Below are 15820 nucleotides of genomic sequence, written 5' to 3'. Positions count from 1 at the left end.
AGCTTGAGCCCTTAGATATTCTCTCTCTCTGGAGTGCCCCTCCCTTATTTGGGAGAGATTATTCAACTCTAGGGAAATGGGGATCGCTCCAGCCCACTTAGAAGGCTCTGGTCCCAAATGCCCAGGAGGCCCTTTGCAGGGCAGGAAGTCATGGCCACCGTAAAGATGATGCTCAAGCCGGGGGATGTCTGGGATTAGAGTCAGGCCTTGTGGAGGTTTAAGACACCAAACGGGCAAGGCCAGGCAGAAGGGGATGAGTGCCCACCTCGGTGCTTGGCAGTATCTGTGCCCCGAGATGGGTTATTCTTCCGAAGGCCCTCCATCACATCCTGGATCCTCCAGATCTCCTTCTGGATTTGCCGGTTAAGGACATCATTCTGAAAAAGCCACAGGCGTAAAGGCAGGGAACCAGCTCTGAGTCTTCCTCATCCAACCTTCTCTGTCCTTCCTCAGCCCTCCAGCCCCATCCTCCAGTTATTCATCTCTCTACTTAAGATCCCTTTTACCGTCTTCTCCTTTCAGTCCCTAAGCCTAGAACTGGAGTAGCAGGAACTTTCTGATTCTCCAGGAACAAATACTAAATTTTCCATTTGATATTTACATTTCTTCATAATCTCCAATTTTCTTATACTTTATTCCTGTCCATTTACTCCCAAGGTCCAACCTCATTGGACTTCTTATTTTTCCTTGCACACAAAGTTTAATTTTTTTTTATTTCATGTCTTTGTACTGATTGTGATTCCCACAATGTCCCCTCACTTCCCTGAATTCTTTTAAAAAATCAGTTTAAAACCTATCTTCTGCAGAAAACTTGCCTAGTATACCAACAATTTCTTATTGTTGTTTAATCAATTAATGATATCTGACTCTTTATGATCCCAAATGGGGTTTTCTTTCCTAATTGCCATTTCTTTCTCCAGCTCATTTTACAGATGAGGAAACTGAGGAAGTGACCTGCCCAGAATCACACTGCTAGTAAGGGTCTAAGGCTCCTCCCGACTCCAGGTCCAGCACTCTATTCACTGTGCCATCCATCTGCCTTGTATATATTGCATGTTCATAGTTCTTCATACATCATCTTGCCTGTATTAGGGAGGGCAGGGACTGGCTATGACTTTCTTTGTATCTCCAGCTCTTAGCCCAATGCCCAGCACACAGAAATCCCTCAACAAGTGCTTGGTGACTGACTCTCATGGCAGGGGCTCCAATGTGGCTCTTGGCTGGATCGTCACCCTGCCCATAGTTATTTCTTCGATATAACAGCCTCTTGTGGAGCACAATTGGAGAGTGTGGGGTGCAGGGACAGAGTTCAATTACTTTGACTTAAAAAAAAAAAAAACTAAACCAGAGTTCCATTGGGATAGGGTAAGAAAATAACCAGAGGGGAAAACTTATACTTTTTGCGCTTTATCCAGGAGAAGAAGGGGAATTGTAACCAGGAGCTTGAGCCCTTAGATATTCTGTTTAGGGAGTCTACTCCTTTGGAGCCCCTCACCTATTTGGGAGAGACAATTCAACTCTAAGGAAATGGGAAGAAAAAAGGGCTCAGACCAGATTTAGGACCATGGTATTTAGCCCCATAATCTAACCTGAGGATTCCCTTATCTGGCTCCCCCATGACTAACTTGGGTACAAAAAAAAGAAATAACTTACCCTACGTCATCTAACTTAGTGATAGACGCTACTTTCAAACCCAGGTTCTCTGACCTCAAAATCCAGGGCCAGCCCCATCGTGTCACCCTGTCTGTAAGCGAGCAAGTTCCACATGGGCAATATTCTGACCTTCACTTCCAGTTTATTCCACATTCCTCTCTCGTAATAAAAGCAGATCACATTTCCCTGACCCTATATTTACAAGAGTGCTGGGAGATTACATGCATTTTGTTTTTTGTCTTCATCATAATAGATAGCTTTGTAGTGCTTAAGGATTTATAAAGTGCTTTACAAATATATCTCATTTGATCCTGCAAAGTGGGTATACTTAGTATCCCTATTTTACCGAGGAGAAAACTAAACTAAGTAGCAACTAAAATCTGATTTGAATTCAAGTCTTCCTGACTTGAGGTTTAACACTTTATCAACTCTACTACCAGCTGCTTCTGAGCCAACTTAATAATTGATATTTCTATCGTGCTTGAAGATTTAACAAAGGGCTTTTCTCACAACAGCCCTTCGAGCTAGGCAGGGGCAGTGTGCTGAGACCCAGACGGAGAAGCTGTGATCAAGCATTCGCAGGCCCCCCCTCACTTCTAATCGAGGGCCCTTCCTTCTTGTAGAAGAGTTACACCCAGACTATGGGGCTAGTGACCAAGCCAAGGGCCACCGCGTGTTTAAACATCTCACGAGTTAGATGCAGCAGTGGCTTGTGCCTTGGTTTTTATTTTTTATTTTCAGTGTTCACAATGTACCTCACTAGGGCATTCTAGGCCCCCTCTTCTGAAGAGGTCATGACTCACTCTTTCCATAATTAATCAGCTCCACAGTAAGGGTAGAGATTGAGACCAGGGGAACCAGAGAGAGATGGGAGAGAGGGGCAGATTTGGTTAGAAGGTGAGAAATGTGGTTTGCAAAGCTAGCTAAGGAAATGGTAGGCTTTCGTGCAAGACAGAAAGTGCTACAAAGCAACCAGATGCCAGAGGTCACCACATTCATCCCCTGCCTCCAGGCCAACCTACAAAGAAACCAAACTGATAAATGTCTCTTCTATTCTTAAATTCAAAAAAGGAGGTGACACAGTTCCTTCCATTACCTTCCTGTGTTCTAACAACATTATAGTCAAGAATTTTTTTCTCCAATCCAAATTGTGTCCCTAAGACTTGAAGTCTAATGCAATCTTTATCTTTTAGCTTTTTCTCTTTTGCCTCCTTAACCCTCCTGGGCTTTAAGGCAAGTGAGAAAGCTGACAACGTCCCTATTGCCCTGGATTGAAGGGGCCCTCCCCCTCTCCTAGGGCCCTGCTCACCTGGTTGTCCAAATTGAGCTGCTCCCAAAGATCATCATGCAGGGCAGAGACCTCCCCCTCTAGAGTTTCATACTCTATCGTGCTGTTAGTCAAAGCCTGTAGCAAGTGGGGAGGGGAGGACAGCTGAGAAAGCCTCGTCACCAAGCAGTTCCCCTTCCCCCCCAAGTCCCGGGAAGCAGGAGCCAGGTGGTCCAGAGGTGGAGGTGAAGATGAAAAGCTTGGGGGTGTTTTCCCAGTTGGGATGCCCACATTGAGCATGGAAAGTGCTTGGAGGCACATGGAGAGCAAAAAGAAAAATGGCCCAGGAAACAGAAATCTTAGTGCTGGTTAGATCATGGTGGGAGGTAGGAGAATACTTGCTCCTTCCCCTTCCCCGCTCCCCCTGTATATACAGCCTCTAGAAACAGAACCAGAACAGAAATTATCCCTCTCTCACCAGAGGATATTAGTCAGAAATAAGAGCTTTAAAGTAAAAATCAAAACTCTCCATCAGCCCAAGCGCGTGGATGGGCAGGAGGAGGTTAATTCTATGTCCTCCCCCATCGAAGACCAGATCATTCCAGCTGGCTGGAAAGCAAAGGAACTTAAGCAGGGAGAAGGCAACAAAGACCAGAGCCTGTTAGTAAATTGTGTCCCAGCCAGGAGGAGGCTTCCTTCCCTGGGGTTACTGACTCGTCCAAGGTGGGGGAAGGAGGAGTAAGTTCACCTAGAAAGCCAAACCCCCTCATTTTACAGATAAGGGAATTGAGGCTGAGAGAGAGGAAGTCATTTATCCAAGACCCTACAGGCAGGAAGTGAGAGAGCCCAAACTCCTCAGTGCGAGCCGCTGGGCTCTTCCATCATCCTCCTTCCATCTCTCACTGGAGATGGGCTGTATTGCCTGTATGGAGCAAGATGGGCAGAGCTGCCCCTTCTCTCCTGGTCTCTGTGAGCATTGGAAATAAAGGCATTAAAACAGCCAGGGAAACAAAGTCCTCTTAGATCTCCTACTTCCCCACTTTACCTCAGGAAGAGTGAGTCCCAGTGTCTATCTGGTTAGCGGGAAAAGGGATGATTTTATTTATTTTACTCTCCATAAGCTAACATGTTCACCACAGGCCAGGAGGGGATGCCGGTCCATCATTCCCCTCCAAGGACAGGTGGGTTTCCTAAAAGGCCAGATTTCTGGGAGTTGAAGTTCCCCTCCTCCCCCAGTTACCGTAGTGGCCTGGGACAACTCGACCCGAATGTTGATCAGCTGGTTCTGCAAGGATTCCTTTTTATGCAGTAGCTTCTCAGGATAGGCGGGCTGACTCCCAAACATTTCCATCTCCTGGTGGGTGCCCATCAGAGCACTCTCTAGGCTCTCCTGAGGATGGGGAGAGGAAGGCTGTTGAGAAGGGTTCGGATTCCCCCAGAGGGCAACATGTGGTCTGGTTTCACAGGGACTTAACCAGCTTACTCAAGGAAAGCTCCAAACCTGCCTTGCTTTCCCCAGGCCACTGAGTGGATGAGAGCTCAGTTAAAGGCACAATAGAAACATTCATTCCTCTGTTATGGATGGATAGAGATGGCAGCCCCGATAGCCTTTGTCGGACACACTCTCTGGCCCATTCCACTGACCTTGGGACACCTTCAGGACCCTCACCTTCTCTGCCCGGAGCTGCTGCACAAGCCGGTCCTGTTCCCTCACCACCTTGTTCTGCTCACAGAGTTTACCCAGGAGCTTCTGAGGTCCAGAGAAAAAAGGGAAGAAGAAGAAAAGAGGAAGATGAGCAACTTAAATCATGCAGTCTAAGTAATTGATTTGACTGGACTCATTCACCAGGTATCACCAGCCGGCTGAGATCTACAGTGTCCCCCAATACCCCAGGCTTTCTAAAACTATAGTTACCTAGGCAACAGAGAAATTGAGGGATGGGTCCCTTCATTTTGGAAGGGACCCTGCCCAAGATCTCATTGGAAAAGGAGGCACTAACTAAATACCAAGGGACTGAGATTTTTTGTGCCCAGCAATCCCTCCTACTTTTCCTTGGTACTCATTTTGAAGTGACTGGCAGAGCAATGGAACTGGAACAAGAAGGCTTGGGTTTATGGCTCATTTATGTCTCTCACTAACTATGTGATCCTGGATAACTTACTTCTCTGATGCTCAGTTTCTTCATCTGTAAAATGGGATAGTACTTGCAATAGAGGAGTAGGAGAACACAGAGGGCTAGCCTGGGAATCAAACTGAAGTCCTATCTCTACAACATATTAGCTGTGTGACCAAGAACAAATCACCCCGCTCTCAGCAACAGCATACAACTCTTGTTATTGCTAATCTCTATTAAAACAGAGTGGTTTCTGCACCAGGAATTCCCCTAATTAATCATTGTATAGGTCCGGATTTCACTACCTCCTTTGTATGATTGTAATCAGATATTGTAACATTACAATCACTGGGACTCAGGATCTTTGGGATCACAAAACAATGAAGAGGCTACTAAATTAAGACTAGGTTCTCTGTGTTACTCTTTTCTTTCAATAATAACCCACATTCATACAGGACTTGAAGGTTTCTGAAGAACTTTCCTTATAATCCTCCAAGATAAGCATTATAAGCATATTATTTTCATTTTACAGATAAGTAAACTGAGGCTTTGGGCAGTTACATCTTGCTCAGAACGATAATGCTAGGAAATCTCAATAACAGAATTTAAACTTAAGTCTCCTGATTTCTCTAGGCCTCAATGCTGAATTTACAGATTAAGAAAGTCAGGTAGACAGGTAAATGAATTGTCCAGGGTCATACGTTAGCAAGTAACTGAAGCTGAATTAAAATCCAAAGCTTCCTAACTCTAAGCCTGCTATTCTCTCTATTGCATCCCTAGCTGCCTCTTCTATTAGAGGGCAATTTATATTTCCATGTCTGAAGCATTATCTTCCCTACTAGGATCAGAGGGTCTATTTCTAGAGCTGTACAGGACCTCAGTGACCATCTAGTCCAAGCCTCTCATTTCTATCCTAGCCTATCACTCTCAAGTTACAAATGAAGAAACTGAGGTCCTGGGAAGTTAACTGACTCCTCATCTGAGATCACACAGGTAGGAAGTATCAAAGGTTTAAGCTCAGGTCCTCTGGCTTCAGAGTCATTGCTCTTTCACTGAACCACACTCCTGGAAGACTGTAAGCCCTTTGAAAGCAGGAACTACAGAATAAGTGGCCAATAAATCCCGGCTAATTGATTTTTTCTCTCACTTTCCCTAACTCTAAGCCACATCCCACAGTTGGGGAGAGCCAGGGGGCTGAGGATAAGCCTCTCTTCCACCTGTGATGGGATCCAAGCCTGGGGGAGGTCTCCACGCAAACAGGAATAGGAGGGCAGTAAGAAAAAGGGGGCAGCTGGTTTGGACAAAGTGTGTGAGTCAAATGGATGGAAAACCAATAGGAAGAGAGATGGATGGGAGAGAACCTCCATGGAGGAGAGGGCGGATGAGGAACGACAGCAGGAAGAGCTTGGACTGGATAGAAGAAGCGGGGAGAGCTGCTCTTACATCGGTATCTTGCTCGTTTAACTTGTAGGTGTGGAGGCCATCCCGGAACACCTCGGAGTAAGAAGGAACCTGTTGGAGAGAAAGTCGGTTACTATGGCAGAGATGATAATGCGAGAGATGGTGGGGATGCTGACCTCCCAGCTTTCATCCAGCTGTTGTTCAAGGTCAACTTCCATCAGCATCTTTGAGTTTGGTTCCAAAATCTGGGTTGGAGCCAGGGTCTGTGCTACTAGCTGAAGGGCTGAGAAATCTGAGTCCCCATTCCTGAGATGGGGGATATCCTTGCCTCTTTCTCACTTTGTACCCGAGTCCCCATCCCTGAGAGAGGGGGTGCCCCTGCCTCTTAGTCTGTGTCTCAGTCCCCATCCCTGAGAGGGGGATACCTCTGCCTCTTCTCCTCTGAAGTCAGGCGGATTTTAGGGATGACTTGGAGATGTTAAATTCACCTTCTGGATCCTCCCCCTGTAATAACCTGCCCCCTACTTTGCGAGGTCCACTACAGTGCTGAGATGGAAGGAAATTAGAGCAGTGTGACTTTGAATGATTCCCTAGGGTGGCAGCAGGGACTGTAAACTGATTGTTTGGGGAGGGGGCGCTTCTTCTGCAGCGAGTAAAAGTAGCCACGGAGGATGGGAACGTTCACGAGCCAGTTCTGCTAGGCAGAGCTCAGCCAGAATGACGAGAGCCCTGCGGCTGGGATGTCCCACCTGGCGAGGAGGCCATATCGCTCCCCTAAGTTCCTGGCCCTGGGATGGCTCCAATTCTTCTATGCAAACCCTTCTCCCAATCTGCTCTTGTCAAGAACGGGACAGACTTTTCAGACAGGAGCTCTGGGCAACCACAGTGTCTCCCACCCCCGAGCACTGATGATCCCGGGGCAGCATGAGATGTGGCGCTGGCCGGGTGCCGCATGGATGGCTTGGATGGAGTGACAAAGGGCTCTGAAGTTCCCCATGGGAGTGAAGAGCTCCAGAGCCGGGCGGTGCTGGCAAAGGGGAGCTGGGCCGAGCGCGTTTCGATGGAGATGACGCTGGGGAGGCAGGCGCATGGGGCAGGTGGAGCCCCAGGTCCTGGATGGGTTGGTTCTACCATGCACAAGCAGCTGAAATGACATTAGCGGTGAGCGCTGCCAGGCAGGGGTCTTACTTGCATGAATAGCTGGGCCCTGGGGGAAGAATTTTCCACCATTCGGTTCACCATACTGATGAGAGTCTCGCTCTCATTCATCTGCAGCAAAGGGAGGAAGGGACAGTTCAGACAGACAAGCACCCAAGCGCGAGCACACACACACACACACACACACACACACACACACACACACCCCTTCTCGCTGCCATGTTCCCCAACCTCCGCCACTGGACGTGGCCTTAGGTTCGGTGTAGGGAACAGCGGCAAGCTTTCCCTCCGGACACCTAGCCGCCTCTGCTGGGATTCAGCTGTACTTTTCTTCTCTTTTAGTTTCTCTTTCTGAAATTTGCCTTCCAAGACACATCACACTACCCTACGATAGGGGCTATACGGAGGAGGCTACCGTACCTGTGCAGACAAAGGTTTAACAAACAAACAACACAACAACAAGCCCAGCCCGCAGACATCTCTGCCGCTGTCGGGAGTCCCCCAAGCCGCGTTCCCTCCCCTGCTCCTGTCCCCACGCTGCTCACTTCCAAGGACACAAGAGGCAGGCTCTGCGAGGTGACCGAGGCCCGAGCAGGCTCGCTGCTGACACGGCTGCTCTCCTGAAATTTGAACTAACTCAAAAAGGGGAGAGCCAGAAACCAAAGCCCCGCTGGGCAGGCAGCCCTTCCACCAGCAGGTGCCGGAGCTTGCTCTCCCCATCCCAACCCACCTTCGCTGGCTCTACGGTAAAATGAGATTGCTAATTGCAGTTTCCAGAGCTGGGCTGTTACTGTCGCATCCAGGGAGAGCTTGGATGAGGCTGCAGAGCAAATAAGGAGGCTGAACCAAGCAAGCTTTGTTAAAGGGACAACAGAGCCGGTGGAAATTCGGCTTGGGCCGTGGAGGGTCATCCGGATGGCCTGCCGTGTCACGACAGAGCGTGAGGAGACATAAAACAACACGGAACAGGACCGGGGAATGAGTCCGCAATTAAACGGCATTCTCTGGTTAGGAAGAAACTGAAGGCAGGACTCTTGATTTTTTTACCTACTGGATTTCTAAATTTCAGGAGCATCAAGGACACAACAGGGGAAAACTTGCCGAATTTTTTTTTTTAGTGGTCTGTATGTCTGCAGAGCAGGAACATCAGATGACAAATCAGGAAATATCCTTGACTGTGTCCCTTTAACGCAATCATTCCAAAGGAGAAGACAGCAAAAGACAAAGGAGTTTTTTAGGGAGGTTTTTAGGCAGGGAGGAGGGAAGCAGGTCTGGGAGGCAGCTTGGGCGTAGGCAGGTTAGGAGAGGCAGGTGAGGAGATTTTCAGAAGGTCACACAACTAGCTCGTGGCCAAGCTGGGCTTTGAGCCCAGGTCCTGACTCCAAATGCAATGTTCTTTCCATGGGATCACGTAGCCGGGGCTGGTGGCGAGACTGTAGTCATGGAGAAGTCCTCCTGGAGATTTATGTCTCCCCTTCGCACACCCTTTAACACACATGTGGTCCTTAGTCCCCATTCCAGAGTCTGGAGGAGTTGTATTTGCCTGTCAGCTGAGCAGGCAGAAATGTGGAGACAAATGTTTGTCCTAGTCTTAAAAACCTTAGCTTTGGAGCTTCCTTCTTTTCTCCAAGATCTGCTAATAATGGCCCTACTAACATACCTCACGTAAGTCTTTTCACTCAACTCTGCCCCTTGCCTTCCCTGGCCAGATGTGTTTGTGGGAAAGTGCAGGAAGTAAGTGATTTTAGAAGTAAGGGACAAAAGTAATTTTTTAGTTACGGCTGATGATTTGTGGCCCCAGCTGGGGTTTTCTTGGCAGATTCTGGACTGTTTTGCCATTTCCTTCTCCAGTTCATTTTACAGGTGAGGAATGAGGACAATGACTCGCTTAGGGCCACAGAACTACTACGTGTCTGAAGTCAGATTTGAACTTATGAAGATGAGTCTTCCTAAAAAGATAGCGTCCGGTCCTCTATCCATCACTCCATCTCATTGCCCTCCTGTCAATGCATCAATCCAATTAAAGATGTTCTGATTCTTCTCTTCCAGCTAGATCAAGTCAGAAATGAGCAGGCTTTTATTAAGCACCCATAATGTGAACACACATATAAATATGTATACAAGGGAAAGGAAGGGAGGACAAATAGCTTCAGAGACACCCGGTGTATCTGCTTCCAGGCATCTGTCCATCTCACTTCTCCTCCTGAGGAGAAGGAGATTGGAGCTGAAGGAAAGATATTGGATGGGTGTTGGAATGAGTGTCCAGAGACTGAGGCGTTCTGGCCCAGGTTCTCTGTGCCTATTATTCAATTCACAGGCTCTTTGGATCCCTTTCCCCCTCCTGAGGGAGATCCTCTTTGGCCCTCTTAGTCCTTTAAGGATGATGTAAGGGGCAAATGAGGTGAGAAAAAGAGATCACGAGATCCAAACCTGGAAGAAACATGAGGAGTCATCTAGTCCCAGCTCCTCATTTTACAGATGAGGAAACTGAGACCCACAGAGCTTATGAGACTTTCACAGCAGCAGAGCTGTGACTAGAATCCAGGTCTTCTAAGCCCTGATTTATTATTTCCTCCATTATATCTGTGCTAGCCAACACAATGCCTTGTAAATAGAGTAAGTGTTCCAAACATACTCGTTGATTGATGGAGTTTGGGAAATAACAGGGAATGCGAAGCATTATTCTAAATGATTATCTCATCTGTAGGGCAGCCATGTGAAAAGTCAGTTTCTGAGAAGCATCCAGGTTGTCCTAGGACAGGAAATACTGCAGGAAGGGGCGTAACTCTCTCCTTGCAGAATCCCAAGCAGGTTTAGCATCCTGGGGCTGGGATCAGGGAATGGAAGCCAGGGGAGTCTCTCCAGGTGACTCAAAGATTTAAAGCTGGGAAAGCACTTGGAGAAATCAGCTAGTTAGTCTAGTTGTAATCAAAGTTTGGTTTAGGGATTTACCTAACTCTTTAAGGGTGTCCACAAGGACAAAACTACTTTTGTAATCATTCGAAGGTGTTTTGATTTCTAATGCAGTGATATAACCCAGATAAACAAACTTTATCATTTTTAAAAGCATAAAAGGGTCCTAAAACCAAAAATTCTGAGGATCTCAGATCTATATTTTACAAATGAGGAAGCAAGTCAGGAAAGAGAAAATGTTTTGGCCAATGCCCAGCTCCCTCCCTTGATGTGAAAATAGCAATGTGAGCCTCTGGGGGAAAGGACTAAGTCTTCTTCAGCCCCACAGTGCCTGACCCCAAGATGGGCACAAATTAAATGCACATCCACACTTGAGGGTTCTGAGATTTTATTGTAGAAGAACTTCCTCCATCATCCACCTTCAAGTTTCAAGAAAAAACCTTTAAGTCTCAACAAAATTCCATCTTTTTCAAGCAGATTTTCCCGATCCCCCTTAATTCTAGAGCTTTCTCTGAGATGAACTCTAATTTAGTCTTTCTATATCATACTTAATTGTTTGAATGTTGTCTCCTTCGCTAGAATGTAAACTCCATGAGGGCAGGAACAATTTTCACTTTTCTGTGCATTTCTAGTGCTTAGCACCATGCTTGGCACATTGTAGACACAATAAATAAATTATTGACTTGAAAACCCCTTTTCAACTTTGTAAAGGTAATGGAGAAAGTGCTGGAACTATAGTTAGGAAAACACTCTCCCTCAGTTCAAATCCAGTCTCAGATAATAATTAGCTGTGTGACCCTGGACAAGTCACTTCACTCTGCCTCAGTTTCCTCATCTGTAAAATGAGCTGGAAAAGAAAATGGCAAACCCCTCCAGTGTCTCTGCGAAGAAAACCCCAAATGGGGTCACAAAGAGTCGGACATGACTGAAAAATGATTAGACAACCCCTTTTCAATTTTGTAAAGGCAACTAGGTGGTTCAATGGAGAGAGTGCTGGAACTGTACTCAGGAAAACATCTCTTCCCTTAGTTTAATCCACCTCAGATCCTAAATAGCCATGTGACCCTATACAAGTCACTTCACTCTGTTTGCCTCAGTTTCTTCATCTGTAAAATGACCTGGAGAAGGAAGTGGCCAACACTCCAGTATCTCTGCCAAGAAAACCCCAAATGGGCTTTCTGAAAAATAACTGAGCAGCAGCAATCCTCCTCGGGATTCTCCTCTCTGCCCTTTTTTAGGTCTGTCCTTGAAGGGCAGATAGGCAATGCTGAGTCAGCGATGAGCAGAGAGGTGAAGCAAATTGACATCATCTCTAGAAAAACCTACTAGGGCTTTCCTGCCTCTGGCATAGGCTTCCAAAAAATAAAAATAAAATAAACAGAAAGGGCTTTGAGGGAGTATTTGGCTACATTAGATGCTCCATCAGTATTTGTTAAGTTGAGCTGAAGACGAGAAGAGTGGGTCTTATTACCTCCTCAGCCACAAAAGGTAGGGAGTCAGGACCTTGGTCTGCTAAGCTTGGCCCAAAACAAGGGGCTTGATTTTGATGGCCCTCAGCTGACGTAGGACAGAGTTCACCCTTCCTGGGATATTTTAAAGATCCGAGATTTAAGTCAGTGTTGCCCTAGGGACCGAAGCTCCACGAACTGTAGCAGGTGGCCTTTAGGAGTGGCCACAGTCAAAGGCGGTCATTGTCTGGGGGTCACCTATTATGCGATGAACTTTGCCTGGCTGGTCTCCTTACTCTAGACCTTTCCAACTTGGGAAAACCAGCTACAGTTCGTGCTTTTTGAAAATCTGACTGAAGCATAACAGAAGGGACAAAGCCGAGCTGACCCTCTCCGGACAATAGGAAGGGAAATCTGCTGTCACTGCAATTCTGCCTTGCCCCTGGAGCTAGGGCACGGAGGGATGAACATCGCTGGGGCAAGCTGGGCACATGGCTCGGCTAAAGCTCAGCTACAGCTGCTCCCTTCTCTTCTCCTGGAAAAATACAAATTCCCATCTGCCTTCTGGGGCTGGTCTGGGGCTGGGTGATATAAAACAGGAGGTGGTATTCATTATTCATGTTGTCCTTTATGGTTCTCTCTCTCTCTCTTCCTCACCACCCCCTGCCCTAAAGGGCTCCAAGAGGAAGGGCGTAGGAGCAAACCAAAACAAAACCAAACAAAAAAAGACCAGCCACTTTGTTGTATGGGGACAAGCCAACAAAGATTATAAAATGGGGGGTGGGGGGAGATGGGGATGGGTGGGTTGGGTAGAAGGCAGGGCCAGGAACCGGAGGGATGGGGATGGAGAGGGACGCACCAGCTCTGGCCTACCTGCTGATCCAAATACTCTAGGTTTCTTTGCAAGTGAAGATCTAAAAGTTCGTCCTACCAAGAGGCCCAGAGGCCCCCCACCAGCAACACAAACAAACAGGAACAGGACAAAAGAAAACAACAGAAAAGAAGAAGCAAAGCAGTTAGGTGTTAGTTGGGCAAGGACAAAGGGAAGCCTCTCTGGGTCCTGAGGGATGCCAGAAAGGGCACTGCCAGTGGGGAGGAAAAGACGAGGATATGTAGAGATAACTGGTTTTGGTTTTGGTTTTCAGCAGTTCCCTGTAGGACTCCCCCCACACCAGAAGGGTGGTCGTCCCCTGAGCAATGCCCTCTGGTCCACCTTCCCTGAGTCGGGGGTACCCACACTGCCCCTCGCCTGGGGGATGCCCAAGCTGCTCAGACTCTGAGGGAACAACCCCCTCCCAACTGCTCCTGGGGTCTCCGGTGGCTCAGCCGGGAGTGAAGGGGAAGTGAGCCTGGGGGCTGGGACAGGGGAGGATCCTGGAATATCAAGTGGGTCTGTGGTACCATTTAAGGAGGAAGCAGGAGGTAAAGAACCAAGGGTGGCCCCTACTGCCTTCCCCTGCAGTCTATGGGTTCTGCTGTTATTCATCCAAGGTTCCTGAAAGATCTGAGAGAGGGATTCTTTCTGATATCATAAGGGACGCTGGAACTTCAAGCTAAGGGGAAAAGCCAATGAACCCAACTTGTCATTTCACAGAGGAGGACACTGAAGTCCGCAGGAGTGAAAATTCATTGATGACAAAACTATATTCCTTTGGGTAAAAGGTCTGTTCTACTGGGTGGGCCGGGAGAGAAGAATAACGAGATGAGGAGGGAGATTTCCATGGGGGAGGCTTCCCCAACAGCTATGGCCCTAGAGCTCCTCCCTTGGCTAATGTGCCCTGGAAAAGCATTAGAAAATAGTGGGTATTTCTGGGGCACATAATCTTAGGAATATACTTCAGAGAGGAGCTGAAGGAGCAGCTAGAGCCTTTACAGGGAACCACAGCAAGTTACTCATTCCCTTTGCCCCGGACCAGCCTAGCCGAGGCCCTGGAAATATTCTTCCTGTCTCTCCTCACCGCCAGTAACCCTGGTCCCTGCCCCCCTTCTCCACATCCTGGAGAGGAGCTATCGGTCATGGTGAGATACCTAGAGTTCAATATTCCCTAAGCATTTCACTTGCTTATTCATCCAAGGGTCCAGAGCGTGGTGGGCTGTACGGGGGCAGAGTGGGACCTCTGGACTAATTAATGGCAGGCTCAGGGGAGGAGGTAAGCAAACACGATGTCCCGTGGCTACTTTCTACGATAGCATCAGGCCCCCGGCATGTCTGACCACTGTCCCAACTCACCCTTCCAGGAGGGAAGAAGGGAAAGAGATCCCGAAAAACCTACAGCGGGAGGAAGGAACATACCATTTTGTCATGGACCGTGGGAGATGGTGGATAGTTGTAAGGGAATATTCCTGCAGGGACAGGCCTCCGGTCACCCAGGTAATCATACTGGAAGACAAAGCAGAGGAGGCAGTGAGGTGGTCCTGCCGTGGACTCCCATCTAACCAAGCTCATCCTGCCTATTTCCCCCAAGAGTGGAACCCAAGCTGCTGTCTCCCCGGCAATGGGGCTCAAGCCCTGAAGGAATAAGCAGCCCCTTCTCCCCTTTCCCATATCAACAGAGGTAAGAGAACGTGGTTTCTAGAGCCACAAGGGCAAGGTCCTGCTGATGAACAACCAGTCAGTCAGCTTTCATTAAGCACCTATTATGTGCCAGGCACTGGACTAAGTGTTGGGGAGACAAAAATAGTCCTTGCCCTACATTTAATGAGCAGATGGGCTAAAGTTGATGGAATGACAGAAAGCCATTTCCCCTATTGTGCTGGCTTAGTGTCTTATAGACAGAAAAACTGGAAGAGACTTGGAGATGATCCGGTCCAGTCCCCTTATATTTTTAACCCAAAAGGGCAAGTCCTAGGGAAATGAAGTGACTGGCCCAGAGTCAGTACTAGAGCTGGTAGGAAAATGCAAACCTTCCCTTTCCCCGTGCTGTCCTCTCCCACCTTCACAGACCCCCCTCTCTCATTCCTCCCTGAGAGATTTCCCCTGGACTCCGGGGGTGAGGGGGGTCCAAAGTCAGGACCAGAATGAGGAGATTCACCTTGGGGGAGCTGACGGATCTCCTCATCACATAGGCGGCGGGGTCGGCGTAGATGTCCTCACTCCGAGGCGGCAGGCGCTCAAAGCGGGCACTCGGGGACCGGGCCGGGGAGTAGACGCGAGCCCGGCCGTAAGACCCTTGGCTAGGGGACCGCGGCACAGAGTGGGAACGTGGCTGCAGGGAGAGGCGGCGGAGGGAGGCCGAGGTGGCGTCCAGTTCATCATAATAGACGGGCTGCCGGGCAGGGCTGGGGATCCAGACACCGTCCTGACGCCCGTAGCCAGGGGGTTCCTTCCACTCGCGGAGCTGGTAGGCCGTGCTGCCCCCATTTCGGAAGGAGTGGCGCTTCTCCTCCAAGGCCCAGGGCGGGCTGATCCGATCGTAGGCTGGCATTGAGCAGATACTGTCTGGGCGCACCCCTGGGGGGTAGTACTGGAAGTCATCTGGGTACTGGGGGGAGTACGAGCCATAATAGTCGGGGACTCTTCGGGACACAGGGTAGAACCTGGAGGGGCTGAAAATCAAAAAGAGGGAACGGAATCACAAATCCATAACTTGCTGATAATATTGAAAGGAACCTATTCAAGAAGTTCTCAACTTATGACCATTGAGTCCCTGGGGTCCTCCCAGTTATTCAGGGGTCTTCAAATGCACATGCAAATCCATAAATAAGCAAATATCTCTTTTACAGAACAAGTGGTCCTCCCAGTTTTTCTAAGTCAGGGGTCTTCCATTGCACATGTAAATCCATAAATAAGCAAATACCTCTTTTACAGAACAAGTGGTCCTCCCAGTTTTTCTAAGTCAGGGGGCTTCCATTGCACATGTAAATCC

The 15820-nt window shown here is 48.3% G+C and overlaps 1 protein-coding gene across 2 annotated transcripts in view; it reads right to left on the bottom strand.

Moving 5' to 3' along the window:
• The window catches only part of PLEKHA6 (pleckstrin homology domain containing A6), a 195816-nt gene that overhangs the window by 19677 nt on the left and 160319 nt on the right, over positions 1-15820 (bottom strand). For both annotated transcript variants that reach the window (XM_051998561.1, XM_051998562.1), the window contains 9 exons: positions 14987-15500; positions 14248-14334; positions 12828-12881; positions 7624-7704; positions 6478-6546; positions 4590-4670; positions 4161-4310; positions 2963-3058; positions 266-377 (listed from right to left, as the gene is read on the bottom strand). In XM_051998561.1, coding sequence (XP_051854521.1) covers positions 266-377; positions 2963-3058; positions 4161-4310; positions 4590-4670; positions 6478-6546; positions 7624-7704; positions 12828-12881; positions 14248-14334; positions 14987-15500 — 1244 coding nt within the window. The remainder of the gene's footprint in view (positions 1-265; positions 378-2962; positions 3059-4160; positions 4311-4589; positions 4671-6477; positions 6547-7623; positions 7705-12827; positions 12882-14247; positions 14335-14986; positions 15501-15820) is intronic.

This window comes from Antechinus flavipes, chromosome 4 (genome assembly GCF_016432865.1).
Source record: "Antechinus flavipes isolate AdamAnt ecotype Samford, QLD, Australia chromosome 4, AdamAnt_v2, whole genome shotgun sequence".
Lineage (NCBI taxonomy): Eukaryota > Metazoa > Chordata > Mammalia > Dasyuromorphia > Dasyuridae > Antechinus > Antechinus flavipes.
Note: the sequence above shows the minus strand (reverse complement) of the source record. Positions and strands in the feature narration are given on the sequence as shown.